The sequence below is a fragment of the Furipterus horrens genome, unplaced genomic scaffold, assembly GCF_987537825.1.
Source record: "Furipterus horrens unplaced genomic scaffold, mFurHor1.1.pri manual_scaffold_6, whole genome shotgun sequence".
In the NCBI taxonomy this organism is placed as follows: domain Eukaryota; kingdom Metazoa; phylum Chordata; class Mammalia; order Chiroptera; family Furipteridae; genus Furipterus; species Furipterus horrens.
Genome location: NW_028327176.1, coordinates 153472387 through 153497486, shown reverse-complemented (window position 1 = coordinate 153497486; position 25100 = coordinate 153472387). Strand labels below are relative to the sequence as shown.

The 25100-nt window shown below is 39.7% G+C and overlaps 1 protein-coding gene across 1 annotated transcript; it reads right to left on the bottom strand.

Moving 5' to 3' along the window:
• Window positions 1-12420: 12420 nt before the first annotated feature.
• MARCKS (myristoylated alanine rich protein kinase C substrate) lies at window positions 12421-18430 on the bottom strand. The gene is made up of 2 exons (XM_090279772.1): window positions 17912-18430; window positions 12421-16087 (listed from the first exon to the last, which is right to left on the bottom strand). The coding sequence occupies exons 1-2, from the start codon at window positions 18011-18013 to the stop codon at window positions 15191-15193; spliced, it is 999 nt and encodes a 332-aa protein (XP_090135898.1). The 5' UTR covers window positions 18014-18430; the 3' UTR covers window positions 12421-15190.
• Between the last annotated feature and the right edge of the window lie 6670 nt (window positions 18431-25100).

Genomic DNA, 25100 nt, shown 5'->3' with positions numbered 1-25100 from the left:
GGCCACTAAAGATAACAGCTTTTTTCACAGCTAATCTTTTCCCAAGGCAAATACTATTCAGGTTGAAAAGAAAGCTCTTGGCTAATTTATGTTGCTTAGAAAACCAAAACAGATAAAGGAATAGCCTTTAAAAATCACCACCATGCTGAAATATAATCAGGAACTGGGTGAATTCAACAATAGAAGGAAGTCAAATAGGCTGACCTTTCCCAAGTTGTTTTAAAACTGACATGTGATTGGAAGTTACTGCTGTGGTTTTGTTGCAGCTTCTGTTTTCCTAAGGAATTTGGAATTTGAGCAGGAAAATAGCCTGTTCTTTAAACTAAGAACAAAACTACAAAGAATAACATCCATCCTATTCTGGAGGGGAGAATGGGAAGTTACTCTAGCTGGGATTCATCACCCCCAAAATACAAACACAATCACTAATGAGCAACATAAACAAGAGTATTATTTATTTCTTATTATTGACCTTCACTATCCTAAACATTGGTAGAGATGAGGACAAAGATGCAAAGGAGTATTAGAATGTACTGAGTTCATAAACATTCTCTTCTGTCAAAAAGTTTAATGCCTTAACTAAACATTGTTGTATTTTGAGCATGTTTGAAAGTACTTAATATACTGGTCATTTTTTAAGTTATTTCTATAGTGTCTACATAAACTTTGATTCTTGAGTATTTTTTTAACATGGTACCAAAATACTGTGTCTATAGTATACTGTGTTGCCTTTCCTATAAATACATACATTAACAAATTACCAAAGAGCAGGGGCCATTGTTAAACCATGTGTTTTAGTTGGGAGTATAAAATATGGTCACTAGAATGATGCCCCAGTGTACTTATTCAATTTACACTTATCAGTCAAAAAGTAATACCCCTTAATAAAACAGTAGCAGTACACTTTTAACAACCAACACTAGAAGCAGAACCCCATGGTCAATCACTCCTTGAATTGTTCTTTCATCCAGAATTGTCCCACGTTGAAGTCTTCAGCTTCAAACCAATAATCAAATTATCTTCTATTTATCTAACTTCACCAGCCTTGCTCCCATTGCCACCCTCTGATTCCTCATGGGTGCCACTAATTTCTCATGGCCTCCTTTTACTTCTGGACTCCTGCCAGTATTGCATGATCTGTAGCTTTAACATCTCTCGTACCAACCTCTGTCCACATTCTCTTGTTTTTCTCCCACACCTGTCCTGTTTATGCTCAATCCTGGATCAGTTCATTATCTGTTCTCTTGGTATCTAAGTTGGCAGAAAAAACTCATCACTGCATTGATGGCAGTATTGCAAATTTACATATTTTTTTGACCTAGCTAATCTGCTTATTCTTGCTTTTACTCATTTCCAACTCATTGACACACAGTTTGACTCTTTCAGTCTTCTTTTCTATCTTTAAAAACTTATATTCAAGGAATGACCTTTCCTCTTCTTTTACATAAAACAGAAAGAAATGCCATCGGTATTGACCTCTCTCAATTTCTTCTTACTGCAACTCACCAATATTTTCAGGCCATCCTTTTGTTCTTCAAGCCCTAGCATTTCTTTGTGTGATCACCATGGGTCATTCTCTCTCAATGCTGGAAGTCAGTGTTCTGTTTTCTGAGCTCCAATTACATTATAATAAATATAATTGAAATTGAAAAAGCCGGTGTCCATGCTGCCTGTCATCTACCAGACCGAATAAGCAGAGACAGGGATTGAATCTTTAGGGCTCTTTATTCAGATGATCGGTGATCTGAGAAGACAGTGGGTTTGTACCCTAACAGACTGTCTTAAATTTCGTTATAAATGGGCCCTTTTTATAAGGAGAAGAGTAGGTAAGGGGTTTGAAATTCAGGGAAAAGGCTAACCGGATAATCGGATAAAAGCTGCAGCATTCTTTCATCTGTGTCCTGGGCAGGTCCCTGTGTCCTGGATGTTGGTCTTTGTGTCCTGGGCGGTGTCACCCTGGAGTACAATGGCTCAGATACCATCTGGATTGCTTGCAGTCCTCCTGAGGCACAAAGGTGGAACTCCTTATGGTTACCTGAAGTCAAGGTGGATCACACCTCCAGTTCCTGAAACAACTTTTTACATACATTGATTACTAAGCTTATTAGCTGTTACCTGAAACTAAAATTTTCCAACATTTGAGTCCCCCATCATAATCACTATCAAAATTACAGATTTTTAGGAATAGACTTCAAATTCTCTGTTTGTACTAAACATATCTTAATTTTTAGTGCAATAAATATAGACTATAATACTTATGTTATAATTTTTACGGTTTGCCTTTTTCAACTAGATAATAGATTCATATTGTACAAAATTTAAAAGATAAAAAGAGAAGTCAGTGAATAGTCTTCTGCTCTTGAGCCTAGCTACTGTTTCTTATGTATTCTCTAAAGATATTCTTGGACACAATAAGCAGTAAGTATATTCTCCTCCACCCACACTTTTATATACACAGATACTATCATATTATACACATTGTTATACACCCATCATGTAACAATGAATTTCAGAAATTATTCCAAATCGTATATAAAATATTACCTCTTTCTATTTTATAGATACATAGTTTGGTAGGTTAAAGATGATCACTAATTCTTTGTCACAAGAGATGGAGTCTATTTCCCTCCCCTTATATGTAGGCTGGCCTTGTAACTTATTTTGTCAACAGAATGAAGTAGAAGTGATGCTGTGTAACTTCCAAAGCTGGCCCTTAAGAGATCTGCAGTTTTGTGCCCTGGGAACACTGCCTCTTGGAAACTAGCCATCTTGCTGGAAGAAACCCAAGCCATGAGGAGAGGCCACATGGAGGTGAGCTAATGCTAATACACTCTGGTCAACATCCCAGTTGATTTTCTATCCAACAGCCAGCACTAACTGCCAGCCATGTGACTGAACCACCTTGGACAATACAGCCTAGTCGAGTCTCCAGATCACTGCAATCCCAGGCAGCATCACATAGAATAGAACTTTCCAGCTAAGCCCAGTCATACACAGAATTTTGAGGAAAAAATCAATAATTATTATTGTTTCGAGCCATTATATTTTTAGGTGGTTTGGAAATAGTAATAAATAACTAAAAACACATAGTATTCAATCATATAGATATACCCTAATTTATTTAACCCGCTTTCTTCTGATGGACATTCAGGTTGTTTCCACTCTTGCTACTCTTTTGCTATTACAAACAGTGAATGCTGCAATTGGTAATAATGTATAGATGTCATTTTTCAAATGTGAGTATATCTGTGGGAAGAGTTCCCAAAAGTAGAATTGCTGGATACAAGAGAATATGCATGTAATTTCAATAATATTATAAGATTGTTATCTCAGAGACTTCACCAACTTAGACTTGTAGCAATAATATATGACTGTGTTATCAATTTTTTTGATTTTTGCTAATCTAATAGGTAGAATATAATATAATTTTAATTTTTAGTTATATTCTTACAAATGAAGTTGAGCATATTTTAATATATTTGAGAGCCGCTTATATTTTCTCTTAAGTCAGCAGTCCATGTCCATTGCTCAGACTCCATTGGGATGTTGGTTTTTAAATATTAATTTATAAATACTCTTCCGGGAATTTAATCCTTTATTTATAATATGTTATAAATATTTTTCCCAGCTTGTTATTTTTCTTTTGACTTTGCCTAGAGTAACTCTTTCCATGTATAATGTGGTCAAATTATTCAGAGTGGCTTCTTTCCCATTCTGATAGAAATCCTGCCGTGGATCCTTCTAGCGCTTCTTTTTCACATTTGATTTTGTTTTCAGCATTTAAATCTTCACTAAGATATAGATCCATTTCCCCACCCCAGAAGGCCTTTTTTGTATTTCATAATGTACATACAACTCTTGTCCCTAGCTCTTGTACTCCTCAAGGGCAGGAAACCTGTCTCTTTTGATGGCTGTATCCTGAAAACCTAGCACAATAGCTCATACATGTATGAAATATTCTCACTAAGTATTGATAATCCTGTGAAAAAGAAACTTTAGTTCAGCACTGAGTTCCACAGATAAAACCACTTTCTGTCATTACCTGAGAGGAATTTGTTGAGAAAAACAAGGAAGCTACATTTTAAATTTTTATTTTTTTAATTATTATTTGTTTTTATTTTTATTTTTGGAAGCTACATTTTAAACAAGTATGTTGGAAACATGGACTTAAGGTTCAGTGATTTAGGAATAATTTTGAGCCTCTTTTTTCCAGCTATATTTCCATGTACTAGGTGTGACTGCTCTTTCTTCTGATGGCAATTAATTAACTTAATACCTCCGAAAAGTCTTATTAATCACTTTGCACACACAGGTCTCTATGAGAGGTCTGGAATGTTGGTGGATGGGTTGGTACTTAAACTTAATCTAACATCTATCACAATAATTAATTTTAGTTGCTTCCCACACTGGCTACATGATATCCCAACTTCTAGGCAGTGATATAACTTTGTAAAGAAACTGATTAAGAAAGGAGAAAAACCAACCCTGGTATGACCTCTTAAAAAACAGAGGTCAAATACGTTTTAAACATCCTATAACCAAATATATGATATTCAAAACAAAGGAAACATGTTGCTTTCATTGACTGTTTTCAGTGTTGCCCCTGTTCTCCCTAGAAATGTCACTGCCTTAAATTCTCCCTCAGTAGACAGTTGCTGCTCCTGCAAATCACTTTCAGATTTATCTAATCGTTTGCTACCTGATTACCCCTCTAACTCTAATATTCCAAGTGACTAACATTTTTCAGGTTCTCTGTGATCTCTTTGATATGGAAATACATGTAAGAAACATGTGTGCACTCAAAAAGTCTTTTTTTCCTTCTTATTCCTGTGTGCTTTAGTCAGATGAGGAAATGTTTTAAGAATGAAGGTTCAGTGAGAAATGAGAGAAAACACTGATACTGTTTGACGTGAGCTATGATTGAGGAGGACACAGGGGATGGCATGAAGTAGGTGATCTTTCTTTCCAAGTATAGCCACTTCCCCTGAAAAAAACTATTTAAGTAAGACAAATAACAATATTTTTAATAATTGTTATTAAATAAATGAGGCATTTCTCTTCCATGTTTAAAATATATTTATACATTGCCTTTCCCTTGATGTTTCTCAAAAACTACAAAAAACCATTCTCCTGAGAGGCTTGTATATGCCAATAACTTAATTTTTGTGCTGCTTTTTATGCTAGATGTACACATTCTACATAGTAATTGATCATATGAGAAAGATACAATTTTATCAGGGCTTAATGATATTTTTTAACTTTTAAAAAAATATCCACAGCAGATTTTATTAAGAAAGTATGAAGCTATTTGAAATTACCTCTAGTAAAGTTTGTTAAAATACAACAGATCCATCTGTAGAGTTGCAATCTTCCCATTCTCCCTGCCATGGCCAACTTTTTTTTAAAAAGGTCTTTTTATAAAGGTAAAGTACAGTGAATTTCCAATAGGGTAATGCTCTAGGAAGATGGTGTAGATAAAATCTTATATGTCCATCTCAAATGGCTTTATTGAATTAGTTATGTCTCAAAATTTTAGAATCTTGATAGTAATTTGTATGGCTAAAATATGCCATTAAATAATGAAATATTCTATAATAAACAATGGTATTTGCCATATGACCTTGATCATATGTATTTGTATCCAAAGTGCATCTATTTATAATTTATCAGTGCATAACAATATTTGAAGAATATTTCTTAATAAAGAGCAAGGAAGACAGAGGAGTCGATGGAAATTTTGATATTACTTCTACCCCCATCCCTTGTAATCCACAAGTAATTTTTTGTTCACATCCTCAATTTGAAGTCTTCCTCCACTGGGGATATAGCATATCCAATATATACTGTAGTGCTTTAAAGATGGTCAAAACTTTTTTGACAGTACATCCACCAAGAGGTGGTGTCCAGGTTCTTCTTTTCTAGAATCTGGATGGGCTCTCTATTTTGATCAACAAATTCCAAGAAATTCAAATCCCAGCAAATGCCCCACGAAGAAGAATAAGATCTAGGTCATATGGTCCCAATCTAGCCATATGTCCCAGCAACATGCAGCTATTCAAGCAACCCCAGCTGTGGACACAAACATCATGTATCAGAGACAAGCTGTCCATACTGTGCCTGCTCTAATCTCTGACCAAAGAATCATGGGCAGCATGGATATGGTCATTATCTTGATTTGGGGGATCATTTCACAGGTGTGTACATATGTGTACTTACACATTGTGCCCATTACATATGTACAGTTTATTGTATAAACTACACATCAATAAAAATGTTAAATTATTTTTAAAAATAATTGTTTTATACCATTGGGTTTTGTGGTGGTTTGTAATCTCACAATAGATAACCAGACTATGTACCTTCTATATTTTGTTTATTTTTTATGATATTTATTGTAACTATTAAAATATAAACAATATATCAATTTTAGATATATCAAATACTGTTTTTTATAATATCCAATTTGTTTTCATCTAATGTCTATGTAATCAAGACTATAAGATAGTTAAGTGCATTTGATACTTTTAAAAATCACATTATGGATTATTATTAGTATTTATATTATTTTTAACTCTAGTGATTTTCCCATCAGAATAGATTCTAGGCATGCAGTATATTCACTCTTATGTTCTTAGATCTCAGTTCATCCCCTGAATATATTAGGTGTTCAACAAATGTTTACTAAAATAAAAAAAGAAATATGAAATAGACCCTTAAATAAAAACCTGTCCTTTTTAAAAAACATCTTTATCTCGTACATCTTCATTAAAACATATTGCAAGTGATTTCAGGACACTAATAGAATATTTGAGTTAGATTACTCAATATTAAACCAAAAATGCAGACACTATAGCAGGTATAGAATAATAAGAGCATTCTCTGAATACTTCCCAAATGACAGACATTTGGCTAGATGCAGCTATCCTGGTAATTGGCACTCCTTTTATTCTCAGTTTTACACATGAGGATACTGAGGCTCAGATAGATAAAGTAATGTGCCTATTATTGTAAGAGGTTTGCAGGTGGCAGAGACAGATCTCTTTGATTCCAACACCTAAGTACCTAATCACTATTTCAGTCTTGTTAGGAAATAACCTTTAGCCTTCATTAGGAAATAACATCATGACAAGTCTAACCAACAAGACTAAGACATAGAACAAAAAAGAAAGAAAAGTCAATAATTTTTATTTTGCTCATTTTCTTTTTTATTGCAGGTCAGATGTGTATGATGATGATGATTACAATTACATGTTCTGAAAGATTAATTAGTAGTTAAAACCAAATTAAAGGTTCTCTCAGAAAAAAAAGTATTTTCTTTTTATTTTTATTGTTGACATTGTTGAAGATGTCCCCATTTTCCCACCCTTTGACCCCTCCTCCCAGTTCCTTCAAAGAATTTTAAGAGAAATTAATTTCTGATCACAAAATCCTCCTTTAACGAAATCTAAAACCTCACTCAACTATTCAGAAAGTACAATAATATTTTACAAAGACTTCCAATAGTAAATGTGGGGGAGGATGTGACAAAATTTAAAAGAGGATGCATTTTGTTTAAGAAATTTAATATTAATAATAGTACAGATTTATGCCTGATGGTATATTTTTAGATTTATACATATTTTATTTATATATAAATATTAACATAATGTAATTAATATGTAAATATAAAATACATTTTATTTATATGTAAAATATTAAAAAATTTTACTCTTTATAATTAATTTGTTTAATATATTTAAATGTATGAAATATTACTTGTAAGTATACTTTAGACAACAAAATTAGAATTCAGAAAAGTAACAAGTTAGGGAGGAAGCATGCTTTATCGAAAACTAATTTTAATGAGTCTTTTTGATCTAAACAAAACAATAAGCAAAACTCTGCATTCTCTCAATAAATAATTTTATTTTGTGTTTTAAGTCTAAAGAAGTTATGGCAAAAATGCTTGATAAAACAAATTTCTGCATGTGGTATTATGACCGTTTTACCAATTGTACTATTAAGTTCTTATTCGTCTACTAAGCATTAATAAACCTGAAAAAGAATGCTGAAAAATGTAGGTTTTCTCAGGAGATATAATAACTTTCATTATAGTTTGAAAAGGAATTCTAGTATTTGTATATATTTTTATTTTAAATAAATTCCTCACTGGAGTTTTGATAAATTTCACTTCTAGACCACATGAAATTTTAACTTTAGAAGCTATATACTAACAAATTTAAAAGATAACATTAAAATGGTTATTTTTAAAATTTCAAAATTCTTAGCAATAACTTATGTTTTCAATATATCAGGAAACATAAGAGAAAAGGAAAGTAAGACATGTGTGTACTATTGTAATCCAGTTTATAAATTACATAGCACACCAAAGACTGGAAGAAAATGACATTGTCAAGATAATTCATTTTTCCAGTAATTAATATTTTTATTATGAACTGACCAGGTCTATATGCTCCACTTTCTTTACTTCATCAAACGTTCTCAAATCTATTCAAATATTATCTATTTTAGATTATCTGTTGCCTTAGTCAATGCTTGCCAATCTTTCAAAAAAGACTAAAATAAGTAGCTCTAGTTGGTAGTTAGCTTAGAAAAGAATATTTTCTATGTCCACTTAGAGTTGACTTCCTGAAAACTTTTTAATGAAAACTGTCAGTTAATCCTGCCATAAAAGCCTCTGGGCTCTACAGTGAATTTAATTTTTTTTAAAAAGTGCCAGTTTCACTTACCCATTCTCCATCATAGGACTTTTAGTATTTTGCCAAGGAAATTAGTATTGCCTGCTGACCAACACCTCCTATTTAGTGTACTGCTTCATCAAGTGCCAACATGCATGTCTCCATGACTGGTGATTGCTGAAACTCCTCATCCTCATAAATTTTCAGACATTTTTATTACACGGGGTAAGGTGTTATGTAAATACATTTTGATGACATTTAAATATAATTATACAGCATTAATTAGAGGGTAAGAAAAAATTGCAATGCTTCCCATTTCTATGAAATTATGTACACAGAAGGTTTCCCAGCATGATGCCTCAACTAAAATTTAGGAATGTGCCAACACTTAAATATGTAAATCCACTTCATTTGAATAAAGTAAATAAATATTGAGTTTCATTTATCTTTTAGCACATTCCCTAGTAGCATCTTCATAAAGTGTAAACTGATTTCATTTATTGAATTCTATTAATTTTAAAAGACAATCTACTATGAGTTCATTTGAGCATCATATTGCTTGCATCAAATAAGTTTAAATCTATCAATGTATAAGAGTACTAAACAAAATACCATCATTGGCCACCTTTGGAGGATATAGGGAACCAATTCATTATTCTGAAAATCAGTAAATAAAGGGGAAGAATCAAACATTTATTCTGCCTTTCCATTCTGACATGTAGTTCAGGACAACCAAATGGTTGATGAAAGAGTTTCTCTTTATATAAATAAATGAACAAATTCATGAAAAAAGAATGACAATTATATAACACCATTTGGCAACCTTAAATTAATTGATGGATTTAAATAAAGATCAATGACTTCAAACATCACAAAAAGAGAAACGACCAGACATTATGTACTTCCTGACAGAATTATACAACCATCATCTGTATTTTCTTGAGCCTGAATCAGATCAACCTTCTAGATCAATTGATCAATTTACAGAAAATACAAGACATACAGAAAACACAGAGAAATATATTGAATGACAGCTTGAGGTGCAATTGGCAAAATTTATACTTTGGAAAATATAGAACAACTCAGTTTCTTGCACAAATAAATTGCAAGTAAAAAATAAAGAGATGGATAAATTTGGACATAATGTTATGGTATTTTAAGACAATATTTTTACTATTCGTGTGCTAAAGTTCGTTTTCTCTCAATTTATTAATCAAAAATTAATAAAGTTATAATCTACCTTTCTAATTTTTATGCTGTTGTTCCTCTCTTCTCGGGTAATAATAACAATAACAAAATACTCAAGCTAGAAAGCTATTTTTCCATTGAGGGACAAGAAAAAGCAAGCATGTAAATTTCTGTACAGATAATTTTCCCATTGTCACACTGGATTCCTGTAAAAGTTTGCTGGGACAGCCATGATAAAATACTACAGACGCGGGGAGCTTAAAACAGCTCGGAGGCTAGAAGTCCAAAATCAAGGTACTGACAGGTTTGATGTCTTCTTTGTTGTTGTTGTTGGTGGTGTTTTCTGAGGCCTCTTTTCTACAGCTTGCAGGTGGCCACCTGCACCTTCTAGTTGTGTCCTAACATGGTCTTTTCTCTGTGTGTGCCCCTGCTGTCTCTCACTGTGTCCTTTTCTTTGGTCTTATAAAGACACCAGTCATACTGGATTACTGCCTACACTAACAGTCCTATTTTAACTTAATCACCCCTTAAAAGGCCCTATCTCCCAATGCAGTCATATTCTAAGGTACCGGTGGTTAGGGCTTCAACGTAAAGTTTTGGGGATAGGGGGTGGAGACACAATTTTCAGTCTATATCAAGTCCATTCAGAATCTCACTGTATTTATCTATAACATCACCACCACGTTTAAAAGGCTTGAAATTTTAAAGCCAGCGTTGGCTCAAAATCTAAACCCTGTAAGTTCGTGGACTTGATTACACAGCTTCACTTCGCAAACAGGCTGTATCCCAACAGTCCTAGTCACTCCTTGACCATCAGTCTCAAATTCTCAACCGTGCTTTCCAATATGGTAGCCACGTGTAACCGATGTGCACTTGAATGTGGCTGGTCCAAATTGAGATTAAGTATAAAATACACTGAATTTTAAAAACTTGGTAAGAAAAAGGTAGGCTATTTAGTAATTTTCATGTTGATTCACACATTTAAATATTTTGCATACATAATTTTTATTTGTTCCTTTTTTACAAATGTGGCTACTAAAAACGTTTTAAAGTTATGTGGCTCGCATTTTATTTCCATTGGATAATGCATCCCAAATTTCATCTGTGTCATCAAAGACTTGCTTGAGGACTTTCTTAAGACTTCTGATTTATAACTTCCTGAGACTCCCTACCCTATTCTCACCCCCACTAATTACCTAGGGACAGAATTCTAGCACTGTATCCAGTCCTCCATTCACGTGTCAAACCTAAGGAGCACTTGCCCACTTATTAGGAAGACAATCTATGAGATTTGTTATATTCACTGAAATCCTAAATGACTAGTAGTCCTGTTGTCTTTTACCTTTCCCCAGATGAGTTGTAATAACAGTAACTGATTTTTTAAAAATTCGTAGTACTAAAAAGGCCTACGCTCTAATTTTTTCAAACACTAGAACTGTGATTACGAGGATTTCTAGAATTTTGCAGTAATTATTTTATATACTTGCAGCTGCTAAATCTTTTGAGGGTAGTTATTTTTATTTTGTCTTAAAGTTCACATTGATAACTATAGACTATTTCAGAATCAATAATTTTATCATTTTTCAGGAACATAAAATGAGTAACATTCACACCTTTAAAAAATATTTTCCGCCCTGGCTGGAGTAAGCTCAGTGGATTGAGCGCCAGCCTGTTAACGAAAGGGTCACAGGTTCAACTCCCAGTTAGGGCACATGCCTTAGTGGCAGGCCAGGGCCCAGTTTGGGGGCGCAGAAGAGGCAACCAAACATCTATGTTTCTCTCCTTGACTTTCTCCCTCCCTTCCCCCTCTCTAAAAAGAAATAAAATCTTAAAAAATAAATATTTTTTCCATTTTTAAAATAGCATTGCTGGGTGTAATTTAAAGGAGTGCTCAAATTTAAATCCCCAGCAGGGACTGGAACATTCAAAGATTGAAAGCCTTTTAAAATTCCTGTTTGCTACACCCTGCTTTAAGCACTTTCGTATAGCTGAGAGTGGAGAGGGAAAATGTACTCAATTTGCAGAGTGAGTAATTAGAGAAAAGAGCTAACAGTCCTGTTCTTAACCACTTTTTTAAATTTTCAAAGCTCACTTGGGCTATCTACATTTAACTACATCCAGCTCCCACTTGGAGCTACCTAAAATATATGCATGCAAAACCACCTTTCTTCCAAATCCCTAACCTTAACAGAAAATTTTTTATATTCATGAGGAAAAGTCAACAAATTGCATTTTCTCAAATATATTAAGTTCCATCATTACATTTTTTATCTGTGAGCCTAACTCACCTTCAATGAATAATTTATATCCAAAATATGTCCTTAAACTGAGGTATACTTACCATCAACATTTAAGATTTAAATTTTTCTCTAATACTTGCATTTTTAATTAAAATTTGTAAAAAATCCTATTTTAGCAAGCTTTGTTATATCAACTGGTAAAACTTTATTTTACAATAGGAATTGGATCAAATGATTATAATCCAGAGGAAGTATTTTATAACCAAAGCAAATGCCATTATACATACTGCCAATACAGATTTAATAGACAATACTGAACTGTACAAGAGTTATTTATTTTTCCTTAATCTCAAAGCTATTTTTAGTAATACAAAAAGCCATATTAACATTTTCCATTAGAAAACAATGTGATGTACAAAACTTTGGATGAAAAGATATATGTCAAATCTCATTTAATCACTTGGTGGAAAACCCACCACTCCATCAATACCACCCAAAGTGTTTTTAGACAATGAGTAAAATCAAAATAATGCATCTTAATAAATTCCAGCTGTTTAAAGAACAAACCTGCAATATAGTTGGCAACACAGTAATTTTGAGTACTCAGGAGTTACTTTTTAAAATCCATTTTTTCTGAATCCTATCACATACCAGGCACTGTACTTGGCCAAGCAGGTACTTGAGAAAAAGTAAGGTTAAAAAAACCTGATAAAAGTAGTCCTTTGGTCACCAGATTTGACTGAACTTTCAAACATCCTCCACGATCAAGAAAACACAACTGAAAGTACATACTGTTCCAAACATCACGATTTTATTAATGAGGAGGGTGTTTGATAAGGAGGGGTCATAAACTATTATTTGATCCATTATTCCAATTAAAAGCATATTTCAAAAGCTAATTTGTTACCAGTTTAAGATTTGGCATTCAGTTGGTACAAATGTGGTTCACTGATTTACTGTGAACCCTACAAGGCACACTGCTCAAAAAAGTAAAGCAGGTGTGCGTAGAAACTCTTTGTATTTAAGTAATGGTATTTGATACACATCTTTATCTTAAAATTCAACTGAGTTTAGGGTACAATATAAAAAAGAAATCCAGTTAAGAGAGGGATGGTAAAGAACAAAGGAAGTAAACTAGTAAGGATTATTACTATATAAGGAAGTATTATTAACTATCTTTTCCCTTGAGTAACAAGATGCTAATGCACTACTTTAATTTTTTAAAAACTGCTTACAATTATTGAATTGAGGCAAGTACTAAAGGCCCATAAACTGACAATGTCATCCATTCATTATCATTACTTCACATAAGCCTGTTTCCTAAGATATAACACATAATCTAAGCAATAATTTGGAAATTAGCCAAGCATTAAGCAATTACAATGGCAGGTAATACAGCATCAATTATTGAAACACATTTGGCCACTTTTCATGACCCATCTGCAGCTTGAATTAAATAGAGTGAGGCATTATCAATTTAAATTTCTAGATCTGCATGACAAAAAAATTAGTTTTATGAAATTTTCACAGACATTTCAATTGTCTTTGGGTCCCATCGCTTTTGTATTAAATGACTTATCCTGACATGCTATATAACTAAAATAAAAATAATTTTTCAATTTTTAAATGAAAACTAAATGCAGATAAATGGTAACAGATTTGACATGGAATGTTTTAAGATATTCCTGTATGTAATCTGACACTGCTGATAATTTGTTTGAAAACTTCAGATTAAAAACCACAAGATAATTTACTGTTTGATGGCATGCAAGATCTTCCTCAAAATTATCCTAAGACCTGGAAGTCTCAGTATTTTATCAAAACATAAAGAAACACAACAAATTTGTACATTTTATTCACATTTATTTTTCGCTTTTAGTGTGCTCACAGAAAATTAGAACACCTTAAGCAGGAGTTTAATAGCAATTTTTGTAAGCAAAGTTACATTCCATCTCTAAGTCAAATTGGTCAAAGCTTCTCCAGTATTTACAAAACATGATAGACAAGATGCTACACAAAACCATTGCATCTGAAGATTTTTTTCCGTTATTCTCAAAGACGACTGGAAAAGAAAGCATTGTCTGCTGTAATCAAAAACATACCACAGTATAAACAGTAACCATTCCACTTATCACAGCTTGGTTGAGTTTAAAATTTGTGTTTAAAAGGTCCAAGATGACTGCAGTTTTACAAAAATGGGCAGGGTGGGAAGTTGCAAACTTCATGTGCTTCTGGATATCAAGATTTGTTTTTATACAATAGTCACAGTTAAAAACACCCTGCTGGTAATACATAATTACACTTTATTAAGGTCATAAACCAGCAATAAACAATAAGCCTATACAACTTGTAGTTCTACTTAATCACTGACTGGTACAGCTAACATGAGATAAGTGAAAAGTTCCTATGGTTTAAATGAACTCCTAAGACTATGATCTTTTTAAAAATCTGGGTATCGGTGGTTTTTTTTTCCCTTCCCTCTTTCCTTCTTAGTCAAGACTTGTAGTGTTGTAAACCTGCCTCACAAAATACATCCTAATAACTTTTCTTAAAAAAAAAAAAAAAAAAGACTAAGCCTTTACACCATCCTTTGTAGTGGCACATTATCTTGGCAATGCTATATCTGTACCACTTAAATTTCCCCATTGTGGCCCCTATCACTTCATCAGATATCCCTTTTTTTGACCCACCCATCTCCTTCATATATATATGGGCACGTCCATAGACTGACAAAGAAAGTTTACATTTTTGATTAAAGATGCAAAGTATGCAAAAAACATTAATACTGATGCAAAAAATAAAAATAAGAGAAACAAGGCAGAGGAAGGTGTTTACGCTCTCCTCAACCTGTTGGAATGGTGGTAACAGAATGATCTGAGATGGGATCTGTGGGGAGGGGGAAAAACAAAATTTGCTGCTTAAAAAAAAAAGGAAAAAAAAAAGAGAGAGACTTCTTTAAAATCAATCCCTGGTTGTAGACAAGTTCTCCAAAACCAGTACCTGGCACCACTCCAACAAACAAACGGGGGGGGGGGGGGGAGGGGGGAGAAAAGTTCTTCGTTTATCTCAAAATATCTTGCCCTTTTACTCGGCTGCCTCCGCTGGGGGCGCTTCTGGACTGCACTCGGGCTGGGCCTCCTGTGAGGGGGCTGCGCAGGCTGACGAGGCTGAGACCGCCGCGGCCTCGTCCGCGGGGGCCCCCTCCTGCTCAGGGGCCGAGGCGGGCCCGGCGGCCGAGGGCGCCTCGCAGGCCACGGCGCTGGCCCCGGCCTCCTCGGCCTTCTCCTCGGCCTTGACGGGCTCCTCGGGGGCCCTGGCCTCCTCGCTGGCCGGCAGCTTCTCGGGCGCGAGAGCGGCCTCCTCGGGCTTTGCCTCCTGCGGGTCGCCACCAGCCGCCCCCTCCTCGCCGGCAGCGGCCTCCTCGCCCGGAGCCCCCACCGGCTCCCCGGAGGCCGCGCCCGCCTCTGCGGCGACCGCACCGGCGCCCCCAGTGGCCTCGTCCTTGCCGCCTTCGGCGGAGGCACCAGCTGCGCCTTCGGCCTCACCGCCCTCTCCCACCTCCTTTTTGTTCTTCTTGAAGGAGAAGCCGCTCAACTTGAAAGATTTCTTGAAGGAAAAGCGCTTCTTTTTTTTTTTCGGGGTCTCATTGCTGGGCGAGGGCGTGGCCCCATCCTCGGCCTTGGGCGAAGACGTCGAGGAGGCGGCGGACGCGGCTTCCCCTTCTGCAGCCGTGGGCGAGCCTGGATCGGCGGCGTCGCCCTCCGCGGGGGCCTCCTTCTCGGCGGGGCTGGCTCCAGCCTCGGGGGCGGCGACGGGCTCCTCTTTCTCGGCGGTGGCAGGCGATGCCGCCCCGCTACCAGTGGCCGCGGGCTCCTCCTTGTCGGCGGCCGGGGCGCTGCCATTGGCCTGCAGCTCCTCCTTGGCACCAGGCTCGGCCGCCGCGGGAGAAGCGTCGCCGTTTACTTTCACGTGGCCATTTTCCTGCGGGACAGAAAAAGCGGGAGCGTCACCGAAGCGTCCGGGGCGCCCCCATTCCCGACCCCATCCCTGTACTGGGAAGAACCAGCCCCCACCCCCCACCCTCGGGGCCCATCTGGCTCTGGAGCCACGTCCCCTCTTTGAGGAGGCGGGGTTAGATGCCCAGACAAGAGGAACTCTAGGAAGAAATGGTGCAGTGCCATTTCGGGCGCTCTAAAGACACAGCAGTAGCCTCAGCTACTCAACACACGCCCTACGATTTAAAAGGGTCAACTCCAAAATGTGAAAGCAGCCCTGGCCTCACCAGCTTTGGTAGAAAGGAGCCACGTAATACATGATACACCAAACGCCCTTTGGAAGAAGGCAGAGTCCGAGGCAGTGGTCTAGATTACACATCTCCTTTCTCCCTAAATTCCAAAGGGTTCTGGAAGACACCCAAGAAGTCCCAGGCGGGGAATCTGCGCTCCAGCCAGAAACTCCTGGGCTGCGCGCGCAAAGGTCGTACGCGCGTCTAGGGCCTGGGGTCGGCAGGGGGCGCTGCGCCTCCACCGCGCAGAGCTGGGCGCCCCGGCAAGCCCAGAGGGGCGGGGCCGCAGGCCACCCCGCCCCACACAGCCTGGCCCTGCCCGCGGGCCGAAGCGCCCCCGAGCCCTGATCTCGCAGCCCTGGAGTCCTTAAACAAAGCTCAGGTGGCTTGCTGGCATACTGGTCAGAATAAAACCAACAAGGCAGGGGGAAACCATTATTTCTAAGAGCTTTCCTCTGCTTCCACACCCACCTTCGCCCGTGATTCTGCTAAGCCGGGGCGCGGCTCATTTTGCATTTTTAACGGGTTCAAAGCCTCTTGGCAGAGCTTGTCTTCCTCAGTAGGTTAGAGCAGGAGAAGCAACAAGGCCTCTGCTCTAGGAAAAGAGGCGTGGTGGGTGCGCAGTGTTTGCGAAGCAGCCACCCATGGTCGACCTCTCGTGCCTACCGAACCGTAGCCATCCTCCTGGGCCTGGACAGCGCCGGGGCGTCCCCTCCGTGGTCGAGGAGCCACGCACGCGAACTAACAATAACGACCGAAATACACGAATTGCCTTTTCTTGACTACCTGTATAGCTTGTTCAAGGACCAACAGTCTTCCCATCCCCAGAGACACCATTTAAAAATCAAGTGGGTGTGTAACTCCAGACAGCAATGAATAAAGATTTAGAACAGTGAGAAAGCCTCATCGAAAGATAGTGAAACCCTCAGCCCAGCTCCAGCCAGCTGCCTTTCCAAGAACCCAGGGCACGCCGCCTCGGCATACAATTAAGACAGCACTTCCCTCCTTGCCTTTCTCCATCGCCATCCCATAGCGCGCCCCCACCTCCACTTTCTCTACGCATACACACAATCACACCAGAAATCTTGAAGGCGACTCAGTCCCGACAACAAACGCGAGAGCCACCCAAACACCTTTGAGCCCACCAAACACAAATGCAACCTGGCTGGGGGCGGCGGGAGTGGGGGTGGGGGGTAGCATCTAGGGAGCGGGGGGGCAGCATCTAGCTAGTCACGTTCTGCAGCTCCAAACACGCCATTTTAGACGATTTATCACTTCTTTCTTCCCGTCTACACAAGAATTCGCCAGGATTCTCCGGGAACCACTTCTCTGGGGCAGGGGGAGACCTCTCCTATGAGAAATTGACAATTTAAGCTATCGCTTTCCATTCAAGTTTAAGACTGGAATCTAGCCATGCTCCACTCCGCTGAATGCACCTCGGGAGCGACCAGGAGGAAAGGGGAAGCGTCGGACTAGAGAAAGACATCAAAGAAATAACCAGTATCACAGGTAGAATTTACCTGCCCATTCGCTTTGGAAGGCGACGAGGCCACAGCCGCCTCCCCGGGCCTCTCCGCGGTGGCTTCTCCCTTCGCAGCGGTCTTGGAGAACTGGGCACCCATGCTGGCTTCTTCAACAAAGAAACTCAACAGATCCAAGGGGGGAACAAAGAGCCTCGGGTTGGTGTAACGACGGGGCGAGCAGCAGTAGCGGCGGCAGCAGCGGCGGCAGCACACACACCGGAGGGAGGGGGGAGTGGGGGTGGTGAAGAGGACAGAACAGAAACGATTAAATACACTCCGGATAAAAAATTTTAGTCGAAGAGATCAAAAAGCAGTAGCACAGGAGGGAGGGGAAAGGGTGGAAAAGTCGGGCGCAAAAAAAGGAGCCCAAGTGTAGTTTTTTAAAAAAATAAGTAATAAAAAAATCCCAGATTTGTAGCCGCACTGTAGACAAGAGGAAAATGGAGAAATCTCCCTGGTTGCTAATAAGATGCGGGGTCCAACGCCCAAGTGCACAGATGAATGGGCTCGCGGGCGCTGACGCGGCCCCCGCGCGCGCCGGCCAATCCGCGCGCCGCACACAAAGCAGGGGGTGGGGCCTGCTCGCCAGGCGAACAATGGAGCCGCGCTTTGCAAACGGTTTGAAAATTAGCCTCGGACCGAGAATTAATGTCTTCCAAATAAATAAATCAGTTAAAAATACATGGCTCTCGCCTACCTCTGCTGAAAATAATAATACATCACTTGATTGGCTTGCTTTGTTTGTAATTAATTAACGCAGGAGGGGTGTACTTGTGGATGGGGGCGGAGAAAGCGTTAACTTGACTCGCTTTGACTCTTGTCGGTCTGTATCTGTGTCTGTCTCCGTCCACTTGCTTCCCTCCCCCATCTTCCCCGTGTGTTTATGTGTGTGGTGTGTGTGTGTGTGTGTGTGTGTGTGTGATAAAGACAATGGTTGAGATTTGGGTGCAGCATGTTTTCTTTCTCCATGGTCCATACTGGTTTCACAGGTACTGCACAAGGTTTGTTTTTTTAACGGTTGCAAATGTTAAATCGCTCCAAATTGAAAGGTATTTAAACCACGAAGATCGAATTTCATCAAACTAGATCGCGAGTAAGAATTAGGTCTGTAGGCCAGATGTGGAAAATGCAAAAGCGGCAGGCAGCCCAAGCCACACTCCCTTCCCTATACCACATTGGCATGAAATAAAATATTTCGAGATTGGCCTGCGGCACTCATCAAATACCTCTCTTGACAATTCCCAATTAATGATTCCCACCCCCAACCTGCCCCCCGACACACATATAGAATATAAAGTGAGGGCCATTTTCAGTAGATCGAAACGGTTCACATTTTTGTTACTGTATAAAATGACAATTAATTTTCCCCTGTGGTGAAAGGAGACACAGTCTCGAGTGTACGAATCCATATTTACAGTTGGGATGCAATTCCCGTCGATATGAATCGTTTCCAGCCTACTGCCAGGATCTGATGGACTCTATTTCTGAACGTGTGTGAATGTTCAGGCAAGCGGGTGTACTCCAGGAAGGGTGCAGCAGCGATAAAATTCTAAACAACCAGATTTAAGATTACAGTTCTAAGGGGAAACTGTATGTTGAGAGATAGCAAGAACGCTCCAAGTGTAACTTGGGTTAGGGTCCCTTCTATAAAGAGACACAGGGTACTTGTATCTGTACCTCTTGCCATCAAAATACCTACCAGACACTATTTGTGTGTGAAAGACAAGGCACTGATTTAAAGAAGAGGGTGGGGGTGGGGCAAAAAATTAAGGCTGTAGCCTAATAAGTGTTCTCCTACCATCTGCATTTTTTGCTCCCAAAGTTTTCACTCGTGTCCAAATCAAGACCACCTTTACTCGTTTACTTTTAGTGATCCTGAAATGGATCATCTTTCTCTTATGGAGGCGAGAAGCAGTCGAAGGAACGGTTCGTTTCTCCTGGTGCTTGCTGGCTCTTAATTCTCAGTTTTATTTTCTGCTCATTGTAGGGAAATGGGTCACTCTGAGTGAAAAAGATGGTTGGTTCAAGCCAATAACTCTTTGTTCAAGTATTGCTTTGAAAACCAGCAAACTGCAAAGTTACTTGAAGCCTCCTCTTCTTATTGTACACTTCCTTCAGAGGCATCATTCAATCACGAAGTCAAATTGTCCAGAGCTGATGGAAAGCCGTGCCCGTAGAAGTGTATCTTGCCAAACGCGCTATCTATCTTAAAGGAGCCCGCGGGCCTGGCCAAGGCCCCAGCCGCCGGGATGGACGCGAATCCCCTGAATAAGCGGAGCTCCAACTTGAAAAGCGAACCGGGATGCTATAAAACCACCATCCTGGCGATTTTCAGAAGCTAATTTAAGGCTGTTGGTTTCCCCCGACCAACAACGTGAATCACGCCCCTTCTTCTGTGCCCCAGCTCCCCGTTCAACTTGGGTTGACTGCTAGCTCGCTTTCAGATTTTCTCGCGGACGCGTCCTTAGCCCTCCATTTGGGGGCCACTTGTATTGCTTCTTTGTTACCAGGCGGCCGTGTAGCTTTTCCCCGCTTCTCCTTCTCGAACGCCCATTTGCCTGGTATCGGCCTGTCTCCTTGGCAACGGCGGGGAAGATTCGGAGCCCCAGGCTGGGGGAAGGGAAAGGGGCGGAGCGGGCGGGGAGCATGGAGGTGGCGGAGGGAAAAGGAGATGCGGACCAAGAGACAAGGAGATAGACAACGTAGCAGATGGCCGCGCGAGTGGGCGGGGTCCAGGCAGGGAGCAGGGGGACTCCAGGCATCCGGGGCGTCGGGGAACCAATCAATTCTCACAGGAGCTCCGGGACTAGAAAACAAATGTAAACACATAGACTCGATGTCCACGAGCGGTCTCTAGTATACAGTAGAAACGGTGATTTTCTTTCGCTACGAAAGCACGTTTCTAGCGTAGGTTGCAAAGCTGGACCGTCTCAGTAGCTGGCAGGGGAGGAAGGTTTGCGCGGCGCTGCGGGGAGGCGCTGATCGCCCGACCAAACCTCTCCCCAACCTCTTCCAGCCTAAGGAAAGAAAACCACGAATGTGGGAGAGGAGTAAAGGAAGAGGATGGATGAGGAAGGAAGAGGATGTGAAATGGGGAGAGGTTCTTCTACCTCGGAAGCTACAAAATGGCACGGAAGGGCCGCCAACACTACTGGAACCAGTACCAAGTTGTACAATGTAAAATATACAGTTTCTCAGGAGTTTGCTGTTCTCAGATCCAGAGCTAAAGGTTTCAAATAAAGTGCTAATTTTATAAATATGATTATTGGTATAAACCAAGAGGTCATAGTGAAAATGTGAAACTAACCAACTCACCAGTAAGAAACAGGCAGTTAGCCTTTATTTGTACCATTCACTGGGGGTATTTAAAATGATGATAATCTGTATATGGTTTTCCCTTGAAAAAGAATAACTTATTTAAGATATCCCAAAGTTATTTTTTTCATTAAAATGTTAGCACTGGAAGGAAATTTTAGGGATTTTTGCCACAAAATCTTGAGGACCTCCTTGTGCCAGACGTACTGATCTCATTTAAGCCTTGTATTCACATCAGTGGGCAAGACAGATGCAGTTTCTGGCCTCATGGAGCTTACACTTTGTAAAGTTAGAGTGAACTGGATCATCTAGTTTCATCCCCTCACTTAACAGATAGGCCCAAGGAGGTTGCCAAATTTTGTCAGATGCTAGAGCCAGGAATACAGTTCACCCCCTAGACGAGTTCAAGTCCGTAGCTTTTCCCCCTGCTGCATGACACTGTCTACCTTTCCTCTACTGTCGGTGCCATTACTTCACTGGATAGGTTGTAATTTAATTCCTAAATTATTCAGCTCCAGCTAAGAACCAGAAAGGGGGCCAGACATCGCTGACACTAGACAAGAACATGGACATGGTGTTTCCTCTCATGCAGCGTCTCCTTTGTATTACTACCTTTTAAAACTTATTAGAATGTGAAGAAAGAGAATAAGGATATTAACTGTGTGCTTAAAAGACAAAAAAATTTTAAAAGATTAAGTCCACCTTCTAGATTCCAAATTAAATATGCTTTTTCATCTGAAAACTTTTATTCAGCAATCACTCATAAACAAAATATAAGGTCCCAATGTGCTTTCGGTGCTGTGCTTCATTTTTCATCTTAGATTTTATATTACCTGAACTTTAATTCCACAAAAATGGATCTGTTTGGAATATAGTGTGGAGCAAAACAGACACAGCCTCTTATTCATTCAACAGATATTAATTGAATTCTTATCATGTGCTAGGCATTGGAACACATCAATGAACAAAAGAAACAAGACATCTTTACAGAGCTTACATTCTAGTGTGGGGAGAAAAATAAAATTAATATATTTCAGTAAGCAAATTGTGTATAACAAAAGAGGTCTGTAAGTACTGAGAAGAGGGTGGGAAATCAGAGCAAAGTAAGGGAGATGGAAGTGCAGGATTGAAATCCCATGTAGGAGGTCAGGAAAGGCCTCATTCAGTTACTGAGATGAGAAGATAACTTTCATCAGTCTTGAAGAGTTCAGGGAGTTGATAATGGTGTTTCTAACCTAGTCAGAATTAAACAAAAAGATTACAAGTATATATATGCTCTGAAGAAAAATACAGGGTGCTATAAATTAGTCTAATTTAATTAAGAGGGTTAAAGAAGGCCTTTTAAAGAAATGACATTTAAGTGAAAACCTAATGAAAGAGTAGGCATTAGTCAGGTGTAGAGGCGGAGAGTTGTGTTCAGATGGTGGAAATAGTGAAGCCCTTGAGTAGGTAATAGTTCAAATGGGTTTGGGAAGAAGATCAAGAAATTAGTTTGAATACATTCTGAGGTGCCTATAAAACATACTAGTGGAGAAGTGAAATGCTTGAAGAGATTAACTAAAAAACATAGATGCATAACCCATAGGGACAGGCAACAGTGTAGTGATGGCCAGAGGGAAGAGGGTTTGTAGGGCTGAGTGGAGGTGGACAAAATGAGGGAAAAGGGGACATCTGTAATAGTGTCAACAATAAAAATAAAGTTGGAAAAGTGAAATGCTCAAATATCAGAGTCTGGAGCTCAAAGACTGGTTTTGAAATGTAAATATAGAGTTGTGATCATTCCATATGTAAATATTTTCTGAAGCCAAGTCATAAAATATGCAAAGTACAAGAAGGTACTGAATTATATCCTAAGTACCTTCTGCTTTGGCCTGGCTGGTTTGGCTCAGTGGATTGAGCGTCGGCCTGCAAGCTAAGTGTCGCTGGTTCGATCTTCCAGTCAGGGCACATCAGAGAAGGAAAACTCTGACTCCAAAAAACCTCCGCTGCCTTGCGGCATACCTCTTCAGGGGAAAGGCTAAGGGAGTAAACCCCGACAGAAAATCCGGAGCCGGAGTCCCTAAGGCGGTTTGACGTTGTAGTCATCACCGGCAACTCCTGCGGCGCACCTGAAGCCAAGCTGTATCGACTCCGTCTTTCCCTTGGATCCTTCAGCTGCGAAGATAGGGGGGGTCTGCTGCATGGGTAACAGCAGACCCTCCATATCACCCTGCCCAGGCTCTGTAGCTTCACTGGAGAGGACACTCCAGCGTCATCGCAAGATGTCGATTCAACACGGAAGGAGACAGATACCGTGTCACTCCCGAGTCGGACTGCACAGCCATTCTCGGCGGTGCAGATAGACTCTTTAAGAAGCTACACCATCGTCTCTCGAGACGGACGGCTGCCGACGACGACCTTCTGCTTTAAGACACTAGGTAGATATTTGGCAATTATACCTCAATAAAGCTGGAAAAATAAACATAAGATAGAGCAAGGATTGGAAAACAAAATTTAACTAGTGTTTCAGCCATTGTCTATTGGGGCTTATCTGGTTTTAGAAATCTAATAAAATCTCAAATGGTTGTAGTAGCACAGTGGAGTCTATTATTTTGTATACAGTAGAAGCTTTATTATTTTTAAAAATGAGTACAATATATTGAAACTTAAAGTTAAATTAGACTTTGCTTTAGTACTATCCAATAGCACTGAGATTAAAAAAATAAAGATACTTTCATAATTAAGAAGCATCAGAATCACTGATTATCTAATCTGAAGATTCAAGGATGACACACCTATGATAGGAATGAAGTTTCTGGAATGTTAGATCCCCTCCAGATCGTCGGCAGCCGTCCGTCTCGAGAGACGATGGTGTAGCTTCTTAAGAGTCTATCTGCACCGCCGAGAATGGCTGTGCAGTCCGACTCGGGAGTGACACGGTATCTGTCTCCTCCCGTGTTGAATCGACATCTTGCGATGACGCTGGAGTGTCCTCTCCAGTGAAGCTGAAGCTACAGAGCCTGGGCAGGGTGATATGGAGGGTCTGCTGTTGCCCATGCAGCAGACCCCCCCTCTCTTCGCAGCTGAAGGGTCCAAGGGAAAGACGGAGTCAATACAGCTTGGCTTCAGGTGCGCCGCAGGAGTTGCCGGTGTTGACTACAACGTCAAACCGCCTTAGGGACTCCGGCTCCGGATTTTCTGTCGGGGTTTACTCCCTTAGCCTTTCCCCTGAAGAGGTATGCCGCAAGGCAGCGGAGGTTTTTTGGAGTCAGAGTTTTCCTTCTCTGATGTGCCCTCCAGATACCTAGATGGTTACTACAATACCACTGTCAGTATGTATGAGTATGTGTTTAATCACTGCTCCTCAGCCATAATAATTAGCAAGAGTTTTCATATTTGAAAAGACTACACTCTAGATTAGAGAAAGGTAAACAAAAAGCAGGGAAAAAATTTTTAAAGAAAAACTTTTTCCCAGAAGTTCTAAATCAAAGCCTATTCACACTTGGATTTTGTAGATTGCAATATTTACTTTCCAGGGACAGGCTGAAAACTCTCCATATCAGCTTTTGAAAACACTGAGTTGGAGGCCTGGATGGTATGGCTCAGTGGATTGAATGCTGGCCTGTGAAGCCAAAGCTCTCCATTTTGGATTCCCAGTCAGGGCACATGCCTGGGTTGCAGGCCAGGTCCCCAAATGGGGGCGTGCAAGAGGCAACCAGTTGATATATTTCTTGCATATCAGTGTTTCTCTCCCTCTCTTTCTCCTTTCCTTCCCTTCTCTCTAAAAACAAATAAATTAAGCTAAAAAATAAAAAGGGAGAAAAACTGAGTTGGAAGAGGAAGATAATTTCCCTTCCATCTTTGTTTCCAGAAGTAACAGGCAACTAAATAA